The 23,409-nt window shown below is 37.6% G+C and overlaps 1 protein-coding gene across 7 annotated transcripts in view; it reads left to right on the forward strand.

Moving 5' to 3' along the window:
- Positions 1 to 23,409, forward strand: part of LOC111594610 (filamin-A) — a 41,455-nt gene that overhangs the window by 14,770 nt on the left and 3,276 nt on the right. For 3 of the 7 annotated variants that reach the window (XM_023307985.2, XM_023307987.2, XM_023307988.2), the window contains exons 4-15: positions 3,460 to 3,604; positions 3,664 to 3,999; positions 4,449 to 4,463; positions 5,615 to 5,706; positions 5,767 to 7,059; positions 7,123 to 7,509; positions 7,622 to 8,188; positions 8,463 to 9,267; positions 9,326 to 9,778; positions 9,840 to 9,975; positions 13,867 to 13,950; positions 14,606 to 14,696. In XM_023307985.2, coding sequence (XP_023163753.1) covers positions 3,460 to 3,604; positions 3,664 to 3,999; positions 4,449 to 4,463; positions 5,615 to 5,706; positions 5,767 to 7,059; positions 7,123 to 7,509; positions 7,622 to 8,188; positions 8,463 to 9,267; positions 9,326 to 9,778; positions 9,840 to 9,975; positions 13,867 to 13,950; positions 14,606 to 14,696 — 4,404 coding nt within the window. Of the gene's footprint in view, positions 1 to 3,459; positions 3,605 to 3,663; positions 4,000 to 4,448; positions 4,464 to 5,614; positions 5,707 to 5,766; positions 7,060 to 7,122; positions 7,510 to 7,621; positions 8,189 to 8,462; positions 9,268 to 9,325; positions 9,779 to 9,839; positions 9,976 to 13,866; positions 13,951 to 14,605; positions 14,697 to 18,398; positions 18,659 to 23,409 lie in introns of those variants that run through there. The other 4 variants (XM_023307986.2, XM_023307990.2, XM_023307991.2 and 1 more) reach the window with 4 other exon arrangements.

A 23,409-nucleotide genomic window follows, 5' to 3' on the forward strand; every position in this document is an offset into this window, starting at 1 on the left:
CATAATTCTTGGAGCTGCTTTGCTTTGCTTTGCTTCGGCTTTGGATGATGCTCAGCAAATAATGCTACGTCATCGTGGACTGCACTCCATGGATAACATTTCTATGAAAGCTATTAAACAAAGAATTTCTACAACTTTAAAATCAAGATATATTTGCTATCATAAATTAGCTTCTGTTGTATGAATAAGACATGTGGGACTCTTACCTAAATTTATTCTCTGATTTATGAGCAAATATATTCATTTATAATAATATATACGAAAATATGCTTTAATTATGGTTAAATTATACACTTACAGTTATATATATAAAGTTAGATGTATATAGATGTGTTAGATTTATACCTGGATATCAGCTCAATCAGTCAATCCTATTTATCAGTCCTATTTATCAGTTAGAAAATCAGTAAATAAGTCGATCAATCAGATAGTCAATCCGTGAAAGTTAATTATGTAGACAGTCAATCAGACAGTTGATCCATCTAAATCAATCAGTCAATCAATCAGATGCAATCAGCAAGATAGTCAATAAAAAAAGTATCACTCAATACAGCAATAACTTAATATAAGTTAATCAATTACAATCAGTCAATCGATCAATCAATAAGTTTAACAAATTACTTAATTAATCAATCAATCAGTCACCTTATCAGTCAGTTGTCAAATTAGCTACTAAGTCAATCAGTAATTTAGTTAAAAAGTCAAGCAGTTAGTTGATCTATCAGAGTCAATCAATCTGTAGTTCAGTTAACCAGTTCATAAATTAGATGCAATTAGTATGCCCGTTGATTATCTAAATTTTATGAGTAAGACAGTCAATCAGATTCAATCAAGAAGTCGTCAATCAGCAGCAGTCAGTAGTCAGTAAATCTTTTCCTCACTCAATCAATCAGTTATATATATACATATATGCAGATAGAAATTTATTTAAATATTTTTTGAAAATATTTAAATTCTTTCAATTATTATACCCATATTTTCACACAGTGTAAACTGGCTATGAATGGTTTCTTTGAGCTGCCAAAATTCTGAAGAGATAACATCGAGCACTTACGATGCACATTAAGTTGCTACGGCCGGCGCAAAGAAACCCCTAGAGTTCTCGAAGAACGAGCGCATCATTGTTGCCACGTTTTGTTGCATGAAGTGACTGCCTCTGCTGTCTCACGATTAGCTTTAATATGCATATATATATATATATATATATATCTTCACACTTATGCATATGTATGGGCTCTCGAGTGTGGTGTCTGCTTCGGGCGGGGCGGGGGTCTGTAGGAGAGGCTACGACTGGTTAATATGCATTAACTGAAGATATTTATCGCAGTTATGGCAAAACTCCATGGCATCTATTAGCATATTTCTGCATAGTTTACAAGCGAGAACAAACAACACATCGACTGAGTGGACAGGCAGTTCCAGTTGCCTGTTGTTATTGTTGTTAATAAACACAGTTAGACATTCTCCAGAGATTGTCGGAGGCAGTCGACAGACGGCAGTCGGTTGCCGGCATTTGCCAGCCTAATTAGCCAAATCATCTTTTTTTTTGTTGCCTCTTCTCTCCGTTTTAATTGCTGCTTTCTCAATAGCTGAGAGAGCCAACTCTGGCCATGCTCTGCAGTGGCTTGACAACTCTATCAAATATATAAATATATTAATATATATATATATTTATATGTCAATGGACTGAGCATTTAGCTGGCAGTTAATACATTTGTCATTTATGCGTTAAAAACATTTTCCAAATGGCCAACGAGATGTGCGTTTAAATGGCTACGAGCTGACAATTTGACGGCTTTTGGCAGGCTGGCAGGCAGGCGAAACTAGCCGGTTTCCTCGTCAACATCAACATCAACTTCATCATCATCAGTTTCATCATCCACATCATCTTCAACTCCATTCTGGCCAATCTTGAATCTCTCTCACAAGTGGCATTAAAAGTAAACAATGCCGAATTGCAAATTTCGCCAATGTTGGAGCAAGGCTGCGTTTGACCATAACAAGTAGAGCCCCACTTTATGTCTACATATATAGACATATGTATATATACATATAGTATATATATATGTATGGGCATATTTGTTTATGGTGGAGCTGTATCAGCAAATGTTTTAATGGCTCGTTGAGCAGCCAAAGCAGCGGCAAAAGCGTTCTACTAGAAAGCGCCCAAAAGACAGCCAGAACAATAAATCCAAATGTTGTGGCTAGACAAGCAAATACCCTGCAATTGCAATGTATAATGTGGTATAGGCTTTGGCAGATGATTTAGGCAGCTCAACGAGCTGGCTCAGGTATGGCTCAAGCTGGCATTAGTTACATAACAATATTTTTAATAATACTAATTATATTAATTTAGTATATAGTCTAGCCAGACTATACATTCATCAGTCTCTTGGCATCATATTCCCCTTTCTACAGGGTATAAATTCCTATGCACTGCATATGCAGATTAAACTGCCTACGCATGCACATACTGATGTACGTCACTGTGCTGTGACTGTCGTCACTTGAATATGACATGTACATGTGTTGCATGTGTTGCATGCGTGCTTGTGTGCATGTATGCAATGTGTGGCTGCTGTATTTGGTTACAATCAGTTAAGCAGTGTGACCAAGTTAATGTTTCGCTAAACTTTCACTACGATGCCTCAATAACAAGGTCGCAATTGCAGACAGTACGAGGGGGTGGGCGATGTCACCTGGTTCCACTTGATTAGTGAGCAGGTGTTGATAAGCTATCAGTGCGTGCAGAACCTTTCACTTTGCTTCGATTTCAACGCTTATCAAATGGTTATAAAGCGGCTCTTGACTTGGTTCAATAAACCCGCCGAAAAATAACTGTTCCGAACACATTGTTTTCAATTTGTTTAATTTGATTAACATAACAAAAGGTATTTCGTCTATGGCCATGAGGAATCGACGTCACAAGGCAAGGCAAGAGAAGAGAAGCAAGACACAAAATACAAACCGGCTCGACGAGCTGGTCGCGTGCACATTAGCCCTGAACTTGACCAGGCCAGAAATGCGAGGCGAATGCCGTCTCAAAGCGTTTTGCTGTTGTTGTGGCCAAAGTTGTTGTAACAGTTAGCAAATGCCTTGCACATAATTGGCAGCTTGTTGCGACGCTGTTGCATGCAGCAAGTTCTGCAACAACGGTGTTGCCATTGACAGATGATGCCCGTCCAGCCAGTTGCTGTAGATGCAGTTGCAGTTGCATTTGCTGTTGGCTAAACTTGGTCCCGCCAATTAATAGACATATTAAGTTTATGACGGTTTCGAGTGCTCGTAACGGTGTTCCTCGTTCTATTGGCCGGTTTGACAACAATCCAACTGATTCACCAACTGAAATATAACTAAATCACGAGATCTACAATGCAAGATCTAATTACTTATTCTTCTTAACTTCGGATTGCACTAAGTAGAGCCTCAATCTAAAATATAATCTCTCTCTCTTGACAGACTCTTCGGATATTGTCGACTGCAAGCTGAAACTGATATTGGGTCTTATATGGACGCTCATTCTGCACTACTCTATATCGATGCCCATGTGGGATGGCGAGGATGAGAAGCAGTTGAATGGCTCTGGCCAGACGCCCAAGCAGCGGTAAGTAGTTAGACGCGTTTGCGAAATGCCAACACACATTTAACTCTTTTCATTTGCAGCTTGTTGAACTGGATACACGCCCGGATACCTGATATGCCCATCAATAACTTCACCAATGACTGGACCACAGGCAAGGCAGTGGGCGCCTTGGTGGATGCCTGTGCGCCCGGCTTGTGTCCCGACTGGGAGATGTGGGATCCCAAGGACGCTGTGCAGAATGCTTCCGAGGCAATGGGTCTGGCCGATGATTGGTTGAATGTGCGTCAGTTGATCAAGCCAGAGGAGTTGGTCAATCCCAACGTGGATGAACAGTCTATGATGACATACTTGTCGCAGTATCCCAACTCCAAGCTAAAGACAGGAGCACCACTGCGCCCCAAGACGAATCCCAATAGGTAAGCCTCTATCCGCCCAGGGTTTCTCTTTCTTAACTGGTATAACTGCAATTAAGGCACGTAATATTTCTACACTGTTGTCTCTGAGAAGAATTACTCAACCAATTGTAAAGTTTTCATAATTTTTCTCTCTGGACTAAAACCAACTGTAATGCAAACGTTTAAACCCAGTTCTTAAAGGCACCAACTGATCTTCTAATCTTCTCTCTCTCTCTTTCTCTCTTTCTATTTCTCTTTTTCTTTTTTACCAAAAATTTAAATACATATCTGGGCAAACTTTTTTAATTTCTTGGTTTGGTTTCTTTCTTTTTTCTTTTTTTTTTTTTTTGATTATTTACCAACCTGCTCTTATATAATGTGTATATATCCTATATATACTACTACCTGCCTGCCTATATATTTATTTATATATACATATATATAAAATGTCTGAATATTGCAAATCTCAGCATTCCTCCGCCGCGGTAAGTTCGGCATGCTTCTTCTTCGTCTTGTCTTGGGTCGCTTTTTGTCGGCCGTTTTTTATTCCTTTTAATTTTGGCTTACGTTTTTGATATGTTTTCGCGTTTGGCTACTTTATGGCATTTTATATCTGCGCCCGCCTCACATGATTTAAATGCCCTACCAGTTTTATATATTTCTGATCTTTGCATACCCTAGCAGTGGGTCTGTTAACTGTACTATCAAGTGTGTTATGGTCCTTTCGTCTTAAGATGTCTGAGCAGAAGATAGCAGATTCTTCTTCCAAGAGATATAAACCATGCTCTCAACTTGCAAAAATTTAGTTCAAACTCGACTACTATATAATGTAAAGAGTTTGCAGATTGCTCTAATTGCTTTCAAAATCTATGCAAACATCTCAGCTTTCAATCTCAACTTGTCTTTATCAATCAATCAAACTTTCAGTATACACGGTTTTTATAAAAAGATTTCTTCCACGTCTGTATAGGGTATTTAATCTTCGGATTGCCGAAGAATGCTGTTATATTGTTTTTCTCTTTTTTCGAATTGTTTCTTTTGTTATCTGCGGCTTTACTTTGTGCCTAGCCTTGAGCGCGCGTATCTAATGGATACTTCAACACGCTGGTCGGCTGGCTTTGGCTTTGGCTTCTGGCTGCCCGCTGCTTTTAGTTGTTTTGATTGTTGTTGTTTTTGCACGGGTCTCTGGATTCGTGTATATACCTGAAAAATCTTGTTCGCTTGATTAGCGCATTTGGAGCTGACAAACTATTAGCACTAACTAAACAATTTATTTTTGTTAAGTTTCAGTTCATTTGAAATTTTGCAAATTGACATTGAAGCATTTCTTCGCCTAAGTATATATTAATCTAATTGTTTATTAATACTTTTGTATATATTTATAATTTCATTAGCAAACATCATTCAGTATTTTTCATTCAAATATATAAAATGTTCTCAAGTAGCTGACGATAAAAACGTTGCATACTTTTAGCTGCTGCTCGCTAACGCTGATCGTGCAAAAAGCGCTGCATACTTTTCGGCTGCAAAGAATTTAGTACTGTGTTCATAAATGATTGTAAATGTTAATGACTGCTAACTTTTCGCCCAATTTTAAGTGCATTATAAACTAATTCTATGTTTCTCCTTATCGCAGAGTGCGCGCCTATGGACCTGGCATTGAGCCCATTGGCCCTGTAGTTGGTGCGCCCGCCAACTTCACTGTCGAAACTTTCAGCGCAGGCAAAGGTAGGCCGAACAGCAAATCATCATCAGTAAATTGGTTAATTCTATATCTATTCTCTACAGGTGTGGTCGATGTTGAAATTGAGGGACCCGACGGTGTGGTGGAGAAGGCCGATGTACGCTTCAACAACGACAAGAATCTCACCTACACCATTTCGTACATACCCAAGGCTGAGGGTCTGCACAAAGTGGCCGTGAAGTTTTCGGGTCGCGACATACCGAAGTCGCCGTTCCCCGTTAAGGTTGAGGGTCACGCGGGTGATGCCTCGAAGGTGAAGGTAACTGGTCCCGGCATACAGCCCACGGGTGTGACCATCAAGAAGCCGACCTTCTTCGACATACTCACCAAGGATGCGGGTCGCGGTGTTCCCGAGGTGATCATCATTGATCCGGCCAACCATAAGACTTCGGTGGCTGCCAAGGTGCGCCAGTTGGAGAATGATACTTGGCGCTGCGAATATGTCACCGCACTGCAGGGTCTGCACTCGGTTAATGTGTTCTATGCGGGCACGCCCATACCAAACAGCCCGTTCCCCGTGAAGGTGGCTCCGTTGTCGGATGCGCGTAAAGTGCGCGTGTCCGGCCGTGGGCTGCAGGCGACCGGGGTGCGTGTTGGCGACGATGCGGACTTTAAGATACATACCGAGGGTGCCGGCGAGGGTGTGCCAGAGGTGCGCGTCATTGGACCTGGTGGCATGAACCAGAATGTCATGCAGTCCAAGGTGGATGGCAATACGTATGAGTGCCATTACTATCCCACCAAGGAGGGTCGCTATGTAGTCATGATTACGTTTAGCGGACAGGAAGTGCCCAAATCGCCGTTCGAGGTGAAAGTGGGTCCCAAGAAGGAATCTTCCATTGTGGCCTACGGCCCTGGTTTGAGCAGCGGCGTCATTGGCTATCCCGCCGCCTTTGTGGTGGAGACCAATGGCGAAACGGGCGCACTCGGCTTCACCGTGGCCGGACCCTCACAAGCGGAGATTGAGTGCCACGACAATGGTGATGGCTCCGCATTGGTCAAGTATCATCCAACTGCCGTGGGCGAGTATGCTGTGCACATACTCTGCGACAACGAGGACATACCCAAGTCTCCGTTTATAGCACACATACTGCCGCGCACCGATTTCCATCCGGAGCTGGTCAAGGCCAGCGGACCGGGTCTGGAGAAGAATGGCGTAACGATCAATGAGACAGCTACCTTTGATGTGGACACCAGCAAGGCGGGCAATGCCCCGCTCGACATTGTCGTACAGGACGTCTATGGCAACAAGCTGCCTGTGCAGATCAAGAACAATCCCGACGGCACCAAGAAGGTCAGCTATACGCCCAACTCCGGCGTGCCACACACTGTAGAAGGTAAACTTCACAAGTTCGGAGGCTGCAAATCATGTCTCACTAATCTCTCACACTTTTCGTTAGTTAATTATGGTGGCGTCTCCACGACCAATTCGCCGCATCGCATCTATGTGGGCGTGCCTGTGGATGCATCGAAGGTGCAAGCCTTTGGACCCTGGCTGCAACCGGGCGTCCGTCCCAACGTGCCCACCCACTTCAATGTGGATGCACGCGATGCTGGCGAGGCTGAGCTCAAGGTCAAAATCGTGCACGAGGACACCAAGTTGGAGGTGCCCTGTCGCATCATCGACAACCAGGATAGCACATACTCGGTCGAGGTCATTCCACCCATGAAGGGCGCCTACACCACGACCATGACATATGGCGGACAGCGTGTGCCATTGGGCCAAAAGGTGGTCGTCGAGCAGACGGTGGATGTCTCCAAGATCAAAGTGGACGGCCTGGAGCCCAGTAAGTACTCAAGCGTATTTCCTTCCAAATCCCTTCTAGCTCTTTTGATACATATAGTAAATATTGTGTGCACATCATGGTCTAAGTCCAAGTCATTTCATTCATTCACAAGCCGCGCCCCTGAACAGTTTGCAGCAGTTTCGTATTATTACCCATGGTCTGCCCAAGGCGGATCTGGCTGTGACCATAACGAGTCCGTCGGGCAATCGGGTCAAGGCGCACATCATACCCACAGCCGAAGGTTTTCTGGTAAACTTTACGCCCACGCAGCTGGGCGAGTATTTGCTCAGCATTTGTTTTGGCGGCACGCCCATAACGCCACGCCCCTTCCGCCTGCAATGCCTGACGGGCAGCGATTCGAACAAGGTGCACGCATACGGTCCGGGCCTGGAGCGCGGCATTGTCGGTCAGCCGGCTGAGTTTATGATCGATACACGTGGCGCGGGCCAAGGTGGCTTGGGTGTCACCGTCGAGGGGCCCTGCGAGGCGGCTATCAATTGCCGGGACAATGGCGACGGCACCTGCAATGTAGCCTATCTGCCCACCGAGGCGGGCGACTACAGTGTCAACATAACGTTCAACGAGCGCCACATCAATGGCTCTCCATTCCAGCCGATAATTGTGCCCGTGCCGAATCTGAAGAATACGCGAGTGAGCGGCATCGGCATACAGCCGCATGGTAGGCTATGATGCGAGTTCCAGTATCAGTTAGCAAGCTCCAGTTGCTGCCGCAATCCGCAAACCGTAATCCGTAATCCGCCTATGCTCTCTAATCCCAGCCAGCTAAAATGCCCAAGGCTAATCTTCTTGCTGTTGTTCTTATTGTTGTTGATGCCTTGTTTTTGTTGAGAACTAAACCATTTGATACACTAATCGCATCGCATTGTTGTTGTCTATTGTCTACTGTCTGCTTGCTTCGACCTTTGCTAATGCTTCTGCTGCTTTCCACTCAGGTGTCATCATGAACGCGGATACGGACTTTATGGTCGACATGAGCAAGGTGGGCAGCAATATCGAGTCTGGCAAGCTCTCGTGCGCCATCTTTGATCCCATGGGTCATGTGCTGCCCAGCAAGATGGTGCAGGGACCCACCGATGACATCTTTCGCATCATGTATTCGCCGTTCGAGGCGGGTCGTCACACGATTGAGCTGATGTATGATAATATACCCGTGCCGGGCTCACCTTTCGTGGTGAATGTGAAGAGTGGCTGTGATCCGACCCGTTGCAAGGCCTACGGACCAGGCTTGGAGAAGGGCTTGACCAATCAGAAGAACAAATTCACCGTGGAGACCAAGGGCGCCGGCAAGGGCGGCCTATCGCTGGCCATTGAGGGACCCTCTGAGGCCAAGATGACCTGCACGGACAATCGCGATGGCAGCTGCGATGTTGACTATCTGGCCACGGATCCGGGCGAGTATGATATAACCATACGCTTTGCGGATAAGCACATACCCGGCTCACCGTTCCGTGTGCTCGTCGAGGAGACTGTCGATCCCAGCAAGGTGAAGGTCTACGGACCGGGCATCGAGCATGGCCAGGTGCGCGAGAGTGTGCCAACGGTGTTCAATGTGGATGTGGGCGAGGCTGGTCCTGGCCGCATTGCTGTCAAGTTGACCAACTCCGAAGGCATACCCGTTGACAATCTGAGCGTCGAGGACAAGGGCAATTGCATTTATGCGGTTCATTATGTGCCGCCCAAGGCCGGTTCCGTGCTCACCTGCCAGGTGAAGTTCGCCGATGAGGAAGTGCCATGCAGGTGAGTACTGTTGCTTATATTAACCGTGAGTCGCCCTGTTCAAGTGCTTCGTTTGCAGTCCGTTTGTGATGACCGTTTTCCCCAAATCCGAGGCGACCAAGGTCACGGTAAAGGGCGTCAACGAGAAGAAGAAAACACCCGCCTCGCTGCCCGCCGAGTTTGAGATTGATACCAAGCAAGCCGGCCAGGCGGACATCAATGTGGCCATCAAGAATCCGAAGGGCAAGCGAATGCAGCCGCGCCTAGAAGAGGTAGCCACTGGCACCTATGTGGTCTCCTTTGTGCCCGATGAGTGTGGCACGTATCAGTGCAGCATCAAGTATGGCGACAAGGAGATCGAAGGCTCGCCCTTCAAACTCGAAGCATTCCCCACCGGCGAGGCCAAGAAATGTAAGCTTGTCGAGGAGGCGCCCAAAATACAGCCATCCGGCAGTCAGTCGCATCTCAAGGTCGATGCACGCGAGGCGGGCGATGGTGCTGTCACCTGCAAGATAACCAACAAGGAAGGCAGGTCAGTATATGAATACCGAACGCCATCTAGCGGTTGGTAGTAACCCAATTTATTCCTGCAGCGAAATCGTTGACATTGATGTTGTCGAGAAGGATGGCTTCTTTGACATACTGTACGCCCTGAACGATCCCGGAGACTACGATATCAATGTGAAGTTCGGCGGCAAGGATATACCCAATGGCAGCTTCTCCATTAAGGTAGTCTGAAAACAAAGAACTGCAGCCACAATCTAGTCACAAATATTTGTTGAAAACGAACAAAATTAGCAATTATTATCATAATCTATTTAACTCAATCTAGTCACATAAGCAACAACAACAACAACAACAACTAAAGAATACTCTACACGTACATGAAAATCTAGTCGAATTCACAGTCATTTTGGGTGTTTGTGTTTTGTGCTTTCCTCAATGTTAATGTCAAATTGTTTTTGTAAAGAAACAGCAAAGGAAAAAGAATTCAAATTCGAAACACGCAAACAATTTACCATATGTACGTATGTATGCATATATGTATATATACACAGCACATATGTATGTATGTATGTATATAAAGCATATATATATCAAGCAATGAAGACCCAGCAATAAAACAAAGAGAATACAATTTAAGTGCAACATTGTAAAACATGACAACAAAATAAATGAAAACAACAACAAAATCAACGTTTTGTATACAAAAAAAATATTTCGAAAATTTTCGAACTGCATGCGAATGTTAAACGTTTTCAAAATTTCATTTCAACCAAAACCAAAAATGCTCTGCTCTGCTAAATTACAATATGCGCTTTATTTGATTCAATTGTTTTAATGCTTAATTTGTTTACAAATTATTATGCGTAAGTTGTTTGTGTGTGTTTTTGTAATCTGCCAATTGTTAACAGCCTCTGTAAATCGTGCATATATATATTTGTATTATTGTATATATATATATATATATATGTCTATTATATATCATAAAGCAAAAACCAAAACAAAACCCATACACACCTGACTTGGTTGCGCTCAATTTTGTTGCTTCAGCACATTACCAAACCACAAAAAAAAACCATAATTAATTTATAATAATTGCTAATTTAACAACAAATTTATTTAATTTATATATTTTTATCTAACCCAATACGTATACTTTGCACTTTTTAGCTGCTATTTTATTGTAACTTTTCTGATCTTTGAAGTTTTAACTACATATTCTTGAACATTTAAATCCGAGTCGTTATAGCTATGTCTGTCTTCTGTCTGGCTTCTTACATGTTCGTCTGTCTGTTGAGTAGAGTATTTATGGATGCTGTAGAGATAGCAGCCCTAAAAAAATTTCGTAAACTTGAAATTATTGCTGCATCGATGGAAAATAAGTTTTTATTTAAAAAATATTGTGTTTTTTTTTTTTGAGCCATAAATTTCTAACTTTATCTAAACTTGCGCTAGTACATCGATTTCCTTCTTATATCTGTAGTATTTCCTTTCTTTTGTACAGTTATTTTCAGCATGTTTTAGATTTCTGTATTCCTTCTGGTTTTCAGCTATATTTGATTATGTTGTAAGTACACATGCTGACAAGTTGTGACAAATGAATTGTCAAGATAAACGGCGATTAGTTTATAAGCACTGACAGCCGCAGCAAAAGCGTGCACACACACACATATATAAATATATATATATATATATTTATGTTTATATACATATATATATACATAGGACATGTTTTTCTTAGTGCAAGTTTAATTTTCGGGCATTCTGCCCAGATACAAAATAATTATTTGATTGAAACAAAGATTAATTATCTTTAGTTTTGAATAATAATGCATTCAAAATTAAAATTTCATGTGTAAGTCTAACAAACAATCCATTTTAGCCACCCTAATGAGTCCATAGACTGTGTTTCAACAGCTTTGCATAAAGTTGATTTGGTCTACTTTGTCTACGTGACATTCAGCACATTGGCCCTATTTTCATTTAGTTTTTTAAGAGGGCTATAAAATCGTGAAACACCCACACACACAGAAGGAGGAAAATTGCTTTTTTAGCATATTTAAATTTCAATATGTCTATGCTTGATAGGCAGTTACATATATTTTTATGCAAATAGATGCCATCAGATACATAAAATTCATTGAAATCTAAGTAGGATTCATTTCATTTATATTAAGAGATTTAGGCTTGGGAGATAAGCAAACAGTCAGTTAGTTATAAACAGGTTCTAAAGTCAAAGCTAACTGAATTTTACTGCATATGTTCAAAAAGTTAATCCAATTGGATCACAAAATAAGAGATTCATTTTGATGCTTTACAAAATTTTTCTAATTTTGGTTTCTATAAGTATAAGAGATTCGCATTTTAAGCAAGAAATTCTGCTTACCTTAGAAGATATTTGATATGTTATATCCTGTAAATAGATGCCAGTCTGCGGTCTGCTGCCAGTTTACAGCAACATGAAAAAAGTAAATTATGTGGAACATAAATTAACACATTGTTTACAGTCCATATGAATTACATTGAAATAATAATTAAAAATATTTAAAATGCTAAATTTAAATACTACAAAAAGCAACAAAAAAATGAATATAAAATTTTGTAGATGTAAAAATATTTGAAATTAGTTTTACGCAGACAACGGCAAAGTTTTGAATATATATACAACTATAAATGTGTGAAATGCAGCTATATATATGTGTTTATATATATATAAAATGTTGCTGAATTATAAATTTATAGATGTGTGTGTGTGGGTATGCTATAGTATACATGTATGTGTATATATATGTATATTGTAAATGGTGTTAAAAGCGCTAAGAACCTAAATGAAGAGGCTGCTGAATCACATTTGTTGTTGTTGCTGGCAACCGCGTGGCCAGCACAAAATATCAAGTATACGCCGCCCATCGCAGCCTATGGCCATGCAATTCATGTGCTGCAACTAAAAATTTGCAAGTAATTAAAATAAGTACATAAAATTCACACACACAAGCTCTACATATGTGTGTGTGTGTGTGTGTGTGTGCTGAATTTGTTGTGGAAACCATTAAAGATGTGCAAGAAGCGAAAGAAGCAGATGAAGACGACTGAGTGAGTGTATATATTGCCAGCTACTACGACTAGTTGCCTGGGCTAGTTGCGCATCCGTTCTTAGTTCAAGTTTGTCCACGTCGCCGTCGTCATCATCATCATTATTAACGCACTGTCGCGCTTTACAACACTGAAAGTTTCTTAAGTGCAATTCTATAGTTCGTGACGTATTCTCCAAGGCATGTCATACATGTAAACTAGTCTATGCCTGTAGCACCTGCAGCTTGAATATATATATATATTTCGAAATCGATTTTTTCTATACAATATATATATAGATATTTTTCGTTCGTTTGCCCATCTATTGATTGGCTGTGAATTCGCGTACTTCTTATTAATAGCGAAAATATTTTATTGAGATTTGTATCTTTGACTTTTTCTGGTTTTTTTTCGGTTGATTCTGAATATTTTCAATATAAATATTTTGTGCATTCATTATAATGTGCTGTGCTTATGTAAGAGCGTTTGCTTATGGAAATTCTTAGCACATGACTCGAGATGGCGAGGGGGCAGAATAAAGAAAAAGCGTCAATCAATGCCACTTCCTTTCGACTCGGCTCGACTCGGGAGTGTGTGTGTGTGTATAATTATTATTGTTATGCTTTTCACTCTTTAGCAGCTTCATTAGTTCTCTTCCTCTTCTCGCATAGTTTCACACTTTCAAGTTTTATACTTTTGAGTATTTTCTTCCTCCTTTTTACGTCCATATCAATCAATGGATCAGTTTTTAATAATAAGCAGACGCCAGCGAACTATCCCTAGTTGTAAAATATTTGCGCAAATTTCATCACAAGTGCAAAGTATACGAATCGCACAGATTTATATATATATATATAGCTGTATAGCTGTCTATAGTACATAAGTAGTACTCATGATTGTGTTCCGATTTCGAAATCTTTGACCAATCGCATGTCTGGCTGTTGTTCCATGCATTTCAATAGAAATCGTGAACATACATATAAATATATATATATATCTGGTGTATAATTTGGGCATTTTGATTTTGATTTTCATTGACCTCAGGCTGTCGAAAGCATCGAACAATACTCGCACAGTGAATACATCGAGGAGCATACGACCAAAGTGGTTAAGCAGACAACAACACAGGTGAGCAAAATATATATAGAAATACAGATTGAAGAAGACGAAATATATAAAAATAAAACTATATATGTAGATAAAGAATTAACAAATTTAAAGATATTAAGTATCAAGATTGAAATTAAACTTGAAATAAAAAGAAAATATAAGAATTGACGAGCAACAGCTATGCCAGCAAATTGTAAAGAAGTATCAATGACTGTTCAGGATATTTTAAATGTAGTCCACGTGATCTAAAGAGTACATTATAATACAACTAAAACATATGTCTATGAAAAAGTTATTTTTAATATAGAACAGTAGTTTGTGTTTTAACTAGAAACAAAGCTTTGTACGCCCGTGAAATGGGAATTCTTATAATGGTTTTATGAAAATGGAAATGAAGGAGGCCAACTAAACATATATTCGTGAACATGACGAGCTGAGTTGATCTAGCCAAGTTCGTCCGTTTGCCTGTTCTTCTATCCTTCCCAATATCAGCTCTTAGCAGAATTCGGGGTATTTTCTAGTAGAGAATTTCGGTGGGAAAATGAGGATGAATTGCTGTAACTATTATTATGTAGTTTGAATCTTTAGTAATGGCTTTCAGCATATCTTTGAACTTTATTTTTTATATATCTATCTATATTTTTTCCATCTTCCATATCCAAATAATTTGTAGAGCGAACTGGTCAACGGAAAATCTGAAGTATCATATCGAAGTGTTGCCTTTGAGAAGTTGCCACTACCCACAACAGGCGGAAACGTAACTGGTGAGTCATTTATTTAAATATTTAACAATATTTATATATAAATTTTTATATATCAATAATACGAGTATCTCAAAGAACTTTTCAATGTAGAATCATTCGTTTAAAATGTCAAAAATCCCATTAAGTGTTTTTGCTGCGTGTTTCAGTTTAAATTTATATTCAAATTTGAATTTTACGTTTTAAATTAACAGCAATTTGATTTGTTTAATCAAGAAAGTATTTATAATATTTATGCGCTATTTAAGCAGCGGCTGGTATTTGCAATTTAGTGCAAGCTCTTGGCCGCTTCCATTGTGCGCGAAACAAACGAAAATAGAAAGCGAAAATGTCGTAAATTATGAAAGAAAAAAATCTCAAAAATAAACATATATACATATGTTATATGTGCATATATATTTATGTATAAGAAATGCTGCGACACCATGGACAAGTGACAGAGGCAATGTACCCCAGACTGAGACTGACAGAATGCAGCTAAAGATGGGCGGACAGATGAACTGTCATAAGTTTGGCGGCTTATCTGGCTAATTGTTGACAGTCGGACAGCTTAATTAGACAGCAACAATGACAGCAAGTAGGAGTCTTCTAATGGCAAATGGTAGGCTAGAAGATACCCAGAATAGAGTTCTTCTGAATTGATGTTGAGAGAACGAGAAAGACAGAGGCAGAACTCTTTATAAACTTTAGCATCATTTATTACTTCAATTCTTATAACATATAAGGAGATTGCTTAAACAAATGCGAATAAATGTGAAGATCTATTACAAATGTTTGATATTTTAAAAATTATGAAGGGACAACATCTATCAAAATCTGTATCTACATATCAATGTCTGATCTCTCTAGTTCTTATAGTCTTAGACCTGCCTTTAAAAAGCCGTACCCTCAAAACGTATAGACTTAAGATCTAGCTTTATCTTATGACTTTGAGGAATGATACTTTAAACTTACTTTGAAATATATTTTAAATATAGGTATATTATCGATCTAGGAAGCTTTAAGTATATATATATATATATATATATATATATTCTAAAACGTAATACTCAAAATGAAAATATATTTAGAATATTTTTAGTCCCTGAAATCTATTCATTCTATAGAAAAGACAAAAATTGCTTTGATAGATTAAGATTCTTCTATTGATCGAGAGCATAACTAGCTTCCTTTTGCCTATAACAAGCATAAACATTAAGCACCTAATACACCCTTTTAACTACGCAATTAGGGTATAAAAGAAACATTGTCAAAACATATTTCAGTATTTTGGTCCGTTTGAGATTTTAGCAATACTTTTATAAATTTATGGTACATGTTTTTATATGGAACGCGAATTTCCTTTGTTTATGGTTCATTGACTGCGCTCGCCTCAGCGTGGAAGTAATTAAAATTTGTGTTTTATATTTGTTAATTAGCTAAATTGATGCAGTTGTGTCGAGGGATCTACGAGTTGTAAAACGCTTGCACACGATTCTATTAAATTCTCAGCATGATTGATGAGCTGTTCTGCATTGGGATTGCGCTTCTTTTGCAAATCAATAAATAAATATGCTATGTATATATAAGTCGATATATATATAAGAACATATAGAGATATAGTTGTGTAAATATAGGTATATCTGAGAGGTAGTCGCCGCCTGTTGCAAATATTTGCACGACTTTTCACGCTTCCATGCAATTAGCTGGGGCAAAAAAGAAATGAAAATAGAGAAGAGGCCAAACTGGGTCCGTCGTCTGCTCATTAAAGATCGCGCCGGCCACGGCGGCCACGTTTCATTTGTGGCAGCGAAAATCAATAAAATGCCCACCGTTCGGTACGCCCAACCCCAAGTGTGTCCAAGTGTCGCCCCTCTTTGTGGCACATGTGGAACGTGCAACGCTTTAATGCTGCGCTCCATTTCGCCTGAAGATGGTTTATTGTAAATGATTCGTTTTGCCCAAATGACATTATTTGTTGCGCATTTGTTGCACTCATTTTTCATAGCTCATCAGAGCGGCGAGCTGACTGACGTCTAAGCCAACTCTATTCAGCCACAAGTTGCCACTAGAAATGGACTCTTGAGTCTTGGAGCAGCACTTGGTTAAAATGTAAGCTGAATAATTTAACTATAAATGAAGCTAATATCAAAAATTAAATGAGAGAATCTTTGCTTAGATTCATTCCCAACTTAGATCAAAACAGTATTAAATATTTGTAGGCATTTCCAAAATTATTTAAAAAAAAAAGTTTAAGACTTTATTGTTAAATTGAGTTTAAATTAAACTTAACTTTGCTTCATAATATTTCATTTGATGAGAAATTGTAAAATGTTTTGCCGCACTTTTTTGATTGATTTTGGCCAATTGCATTTTGATGTCAATGCCAAATATATTTAAGATTTACCTAATACAAAATCAATTACATAAGTATATATATATATATGTACCTATAAGTATATATACACATCTATAGCTTAATACAAAAAACGTTTGACATAATGCTTAACGCATTTTCGACATTCCGCAATATTTTTTTATATCTCGTTTTTTGATGTTTTATAGCTGGATATAAAAAAAAATATATCGCATTTATTTTTAAACATTTTTAATAGGCAAATATTAATAAATTTCATGTCGCCTGTGCAGCAATAAGTAATAAATTTTATTTCCTTTACAATATACACACAGAGAAAGAAAGAGAGAGTGAGATAGATGATTTCGAAATGCATAAATTAATTTTATATTTGCAGCTTTCGAGTTCGAAATTCGAAATGACAACTGTTAAAATGTCCCAGAGAGACAAATACTAGGACATGTTTAGCTCGACTGTTTTAGCCATGTTCTCTATATACAGATGTGCACACACATACACATACACTCGCACACACACACACTTGTCATATGGCAAATATTTCCAATTTATTTATTTTTTTATTATATATTTTATATATCGTTCATTGGCTCTGCTGCTGCCTACTTTATAGCAGCACAGGCCTCAACATCGGCAGCCATATTTTTTTGCTAGCTCTGGCCATAAGTGTGTCTGTGTGTGTGTGTGTTGACTGGTCTATGCTGCTGGCGTCGCTGCTTCAGCTGCTGCTGCTGCTGTAGAGACGCATCTCTGTGCTAGGAACTGGCATGCTTTTATATATTGGCCTTAATTTCAATTTGGAACTGTCGATGTTCACTTGAAATCGGGACGTAGAGACGCGTGGACCTTTTGAGAAAAGAAAACGTCGCTGGCAAAATTCAAATCGCGTTAAATACATTAATTAAGCAGCATCATTTAACAATTCAGTGTGTGTTCGTGTGTGTGTGCTGGTGTGTGTGTGTACCTGTGTGTTAAGGATATTCACACACAGGACTTGATCTTCAAAGACATTTTTTTAGCTCTTATTCAATTCTATTTCTAGTTACGTGCTATTATATAACGCGTTGTAATTTCTCTTTAAGCGCGTGAGTGTTAAATTCTTGTTGCTAAATCCTAACGTTTGTTTGCCTATTTTGTGCTGCGCCTCGCTCAGCAAGGATATGCCCCAAAGCAAAGAATCTGACTGCTTATCCTTGCTGCCTGCTGCTCAGCCAGAATGCGCACAACATTCGACGTGTTGTTAAATTAAATTGTCCTAAATTTTAAGTGTCTTTATTTCAAAAATAACCACGTGTTTCGAAACTCATTAAATAAACAAATAAAAATTAAAAATATAAAAAATAAAATAAAAAATACCAAAACAAAAATTGCCTTTGCAAAATGCACTTCAGTTGGTTATCTGAAAAGCCACCCACGCCGGAAGCGACCTGGGCCGATCATTCGTACTATTTTCGATCCAATTACTATAAAGTGACCGTCTCCGAGCGCGATCATCCGGAGCGTACACACGTCTACTTCCATGAGACCAACATACCAGAGAATCAAGGATTAAATGGTTCAGATTTTATGCCATTGAATTTCAAATCTTCTTTTTCAATTGTAACACATCAAGGTAAAAACATCCAAAACTTTCGCACAAGATACATTTCGACAAATTTATCAAAAATTAAATTAAAATAAACAAATTTATAAAAATAAAAACTCGTTAAAATTCTGCTTTTAAAAGAATTTTGGTAAGCAATAAAAAAATAAACAATTAAAAATTACTTGAATTTATAAACTATAAATATATATAAAAAAATGTAAATGCAATGCAAATTCTAAAAGAATGCAATGCAAATTCTAAAGAATGGTAAAATATAAAAAAATTAACAATAAAAAATACATGAACTTATAAACTATAAATATAAGAAAAAAAGTTCTTAAATGCAATTAATAATCATTTTAAAAATAATACAAAAAAATGTTCTTTTAAATATTTAAATATAAAATTATGTTTTAAAAGAGAAATAAATATAAATATAAATATAATAAATTGAAAATGATTTAAATGATAATCTAATATATTTTTGAAATTATTTTTACATGTAAAAAACTAAAAGAAAATATACAAAACTTAAAAATAAGTCAAAGATAATTATTAAATATATTGTATAAATGCAATATAAATAGTGCACAAATTTCGATTTAAAAATTCACAAGAAATATTATATATTTATTTATTTAAAACTCAAACAAAACTAAAATAAAAAAACTTGGAACAGCATTGAAAGATCAATCAGAAATGTATTTCACATTCCATACCATGGAGTTGTCTCTATCCCACTGAACACACATAGAAATACTTGTGTTTGCTTCTGCATATATATATATATATATATATATATATATATATTGATTTTGCTATTTTGATATTTTGCCAGGCCAAAATGACGTCCACGACTTTGCCGTCAATAAACCCAATTCCGCTGACTAAAGCCACAAAAATGTGTTTTCATTTGTGTTAATGGCCAAAATCTCACCAAATGTCTCCGCTTGAAGACGGCGCTTGGCCACACACATCAACACACATTAACACACGCACATCCACATCGGGCAATGCAATTTTGAATTATGAGCTAAAGCCTTTCAGATATATCTTTTATATATATAAATCGGACCAACGCATTTGTCTATTGGCTGGCATTATGCTCGTTGCTGCAAATTAAATTCTATGATTTATTATCAGAGTTTGCAACAAAGCGTAAAATTCGTTTGGCCTCTTGTGCGGTGCTGCTGCTGCGTATGCTACGGGCATAAATTATAGCTTACACTAGCCAACAAGTGCTGAAAGTGAATAATTTATTATCATATATATATTGTACTTTGAAATGTTTTTGAATTACATCAAAGTCTTTAAATATTGTGAATATTTAAATTTTCGTTTGTGAAATTTATTGAGTTTTAATTACTTTAAGGAAAGTGTGTCGAGAGGTTAAATATTTTATACAAAAATTTTCTGGATTTATAAAAAAGCTGCAAATATTAAAAATATATTTATTAACACAAATACATATATTTTCGTATTTTTAAATATTGTCGATATCGATTTTTAAGAAATATAAGTAAAAGAATTAAAAAAAATAAAAAAATAAATAATAAAATTAATAATAGATAAAATTTGTAAACAATCAAGAAATTAAAAAAAAAAAACAAAAAATTAAAAAATAGTTAAAATAAAAATTAAAAAGAAAAATAATCAAACTTCAATCTCCCGTTACCTTTGTAGTGTCTCATCTCATATCTTCTCGAAAAATCTTTAAATATATACATATATATTCCTATATATATACTGTATTTTCCACATAAATATATACATATATAGCAACAGCTTAGCTGCCCGTTTTTGTTGCCCAGTGTACGTTTCTAAATTTTTCATTTCGTATCTGCAAATGGCGCAAAGTTTTGCTGATATATCGAAAACATATATACGTTCACGTCGCCATTTGACTCGAACAGCTTGAGAGTCATTAAATCTTTCATTTGTATTGCCAGCGTCCATTAGATAGATGATGCCAAGAAGATGGCACTGCCCAGCGGATTCCCATGCTTCAATGGGCAATGCTAGGTGGTGGCGCAGGTATCGCTGCGGCTAAAGGGGCGTGGCTCTGTAGATGGGCTACAACTGGGACGGACAGCAACAAATGTTCAAACATAAATAATCAAAAATATTTTTTTTTTTTTTCTCATTTTTTCATTCGTTTAATGAAAATGGCCATGCGAATAGCTAGATAGAGTTGTCTTGCCAGCATTTTTTATACGTTCGAGCGGGTTTTTATATTGCCCATAAATATATATGTACATAAATATATATGTACAGATGTATATATATAGAGATATTTTCTTAAAATGTACTCGGCACGCACTCAGCGCCACATTTTGATCGCTAATTTGCAAAAAGTTCTTTGAACAAAATATTTCGGATTATTTGCATTTTACATGTCATTTCCATTTTATGAAATTGAACAGCTGAACGCAGATTTCTCTCATTGAAAAATCGATGGCTTTTGGAATTTGGAATTTGTGTTCTCCTTTCGCCACTTTTAGTTCACTCTCAGCAGCAATTTAGTAAATGTCAGTTTAATTGTTTCACCTCAACGAGCAACGTGCGCCAATAAAATTTTCAATTGTTTCGCACCCAAAGGCGTTCCACTTGGCACTAATGCCAGACATTTTCTCTTTGAATTTCTTCCGCCGCTTTTCCAACAACCCAGCGCATCGCTTCCAATTGTTTTGTTTTCAAAATTTGCTTAACATTGGACAGGCACGCGACACGTTTCCCCCTGTCTGATTTATGTCTGTTTACCAGTGGAGGTTCTGCTTTAGTTCAGAGATTAGCCACGGCCATTTGTTTGTATACCCTGAGGCCCATTGACTATGGGAATTCGGGGTATAACAGTTTTGTGCAAATGTATGGCGTGGCAGACTATCCTTAAAGTAAAGTATATACTTGATCAGGACGACGAGCTGAGTCGCTCTAGCCATGTCTGACTGTCCTAGAGACTCTAGAGACTTGAAATTTTAATTGTATACTCGCGTATACCATTCGCACTATAAGCGTAGTCTGGATACAGTTTATGGTGGAGACTTTAGATTTATTGTGTGTGTTCCTATATCAAATATAGATATTTTGCATGTTTTGGTTTTTGGATTCGTAGAATGATTGAAGTATCGCCGCCTTGCAAAGTTCAGGGTATCTCCTAGTCGAGACGTCTCGATTAGTTTGAGTTTGTGTGAGCTTTTTTTTTTTTCGGTAAATCAAAACAAGGCAAATCATTAGCTCTATAAATATCTGGAATATCAAAATATCAAAAATGTTGAGTCCACTTTAAAAATATCTTGAAATTTATGATGAAAATAGTTTTAAGATAAATTGTATTAAAAATGAGGCACAAAGTGTTATAGGCTTATATATTATTGTGTATTTGTTTGTTTATAAAGGCTATTGAACGATTTTGAGGAAAATTCAAAGGCATCAAATTCTGTATCAATGTTCTTCACAGTTCTTTGAATCCATCTCAAACTATATATAAGAGACTACTTAATGATTTAATCATACACTGGTACTGTCAAGACTCAACTGTCAAGATTCAACTGTTAAGTTCCAACTGTTAAGCTCCAACTGCTAAGTTCCATTTCACGAACCAAGCATAAACTGGTTGCTGAATCATTGATTTACTTTTAGCTTTTGCAGCCCTGCTAAAAAATATAAACATAAAACATGTCATCGTTTATGTGAATATTTATGAAGCTATTATTTATGATATATATATATAAATAAAAGCACTCATAATTTGATAAACAATTCGAGACAATCTGAGTCACGCTGTTTTCCACTTTATTTATTTATATTTCTAATTTGTTTGTTTTTGTGTTAAGTCTTCTTATTTACTGCTAGAAAACATTCACTAAATTCTATGCAGGTAGAATTCTATCAATATATATCGCATCTTATGTGGCAGGCACTTAAAATTAATGATCCCCCGTTGGACTTTCTGTATAAGTTTCATATATGTGACATGTTGTATATAAGATTTTTTTAGAAAATATTTTCGGGAATATCATATATAAGTAGGAGTATATAGGGTGTTATAAATAGGTTTAGCTGAATATAAAATAAATTTGAATAAAAGTCGGGGCACGTGCCACACTGTGTTTGTCCAAGAGAAATTCCTCCAGCTTCTTGGAAACTTCTCGTCAAGTGTGGCACATAAGATCTCTGGATATGTATACATCACATATATATATATATATATATATATATATATATATATATCTTATACATAAGTGGCTACGAAACAGAAAAGATTGTCCTATATTTGACCTCAAAAACATCCGGGACAGATATATTCAGTTTTTGTTTTTCCTCTGGTGACTGCGTGGGAAAGTATAAAACCAATTGTAGGCGTTGCTGAAAATTTCTTCAGAAAGTCGAAAGATTGGTATGAGCTCAGTTCGTGCGGAGCAGTCGCTGTGTTGAGAAGTGTTTTGACATCGTTTTGTTTTACCAAGGATTATAAAAAGGATATACTATCAAATCAATATACATACAGTGGGTCAAATATATACGTGAACATTGAACTTTGAAGTAGAACCAAAACCTATTTTACACATATAAATTAAATATTTTGGATCACAATACTGTAAATAGTATTAATATCCCGTTATAAAAATAATTTTCGCATTTCAATCAAAATTTCGAAATAAACTTTTTCGCCATTTTCCAGTTCCGAGTGCAAAAACATTTGTTGCCATTAATTTTAACTGTGCTGCGTCATTAGAAATCATAAAAATTTCAAAAATAATTTGCTTTCTCTGCTTTCG

This window comes from Drosophila hydei, unplaced genomic scaffold (assembly GCF_003285905.1).
Source record: "Drosophila hydei strain 15085-1641.00,03,60 unplaced genomic scaffold, DhydRS2 tig00008119-arrow-pilon, whole genome shotgun sequence".
Taxonomy (NCBI): Eukaryota; Metazoa; Arthropoda; class Insecta; order Diptera; family Drosophilidae; genus Drosophila; species Drosophila hydei.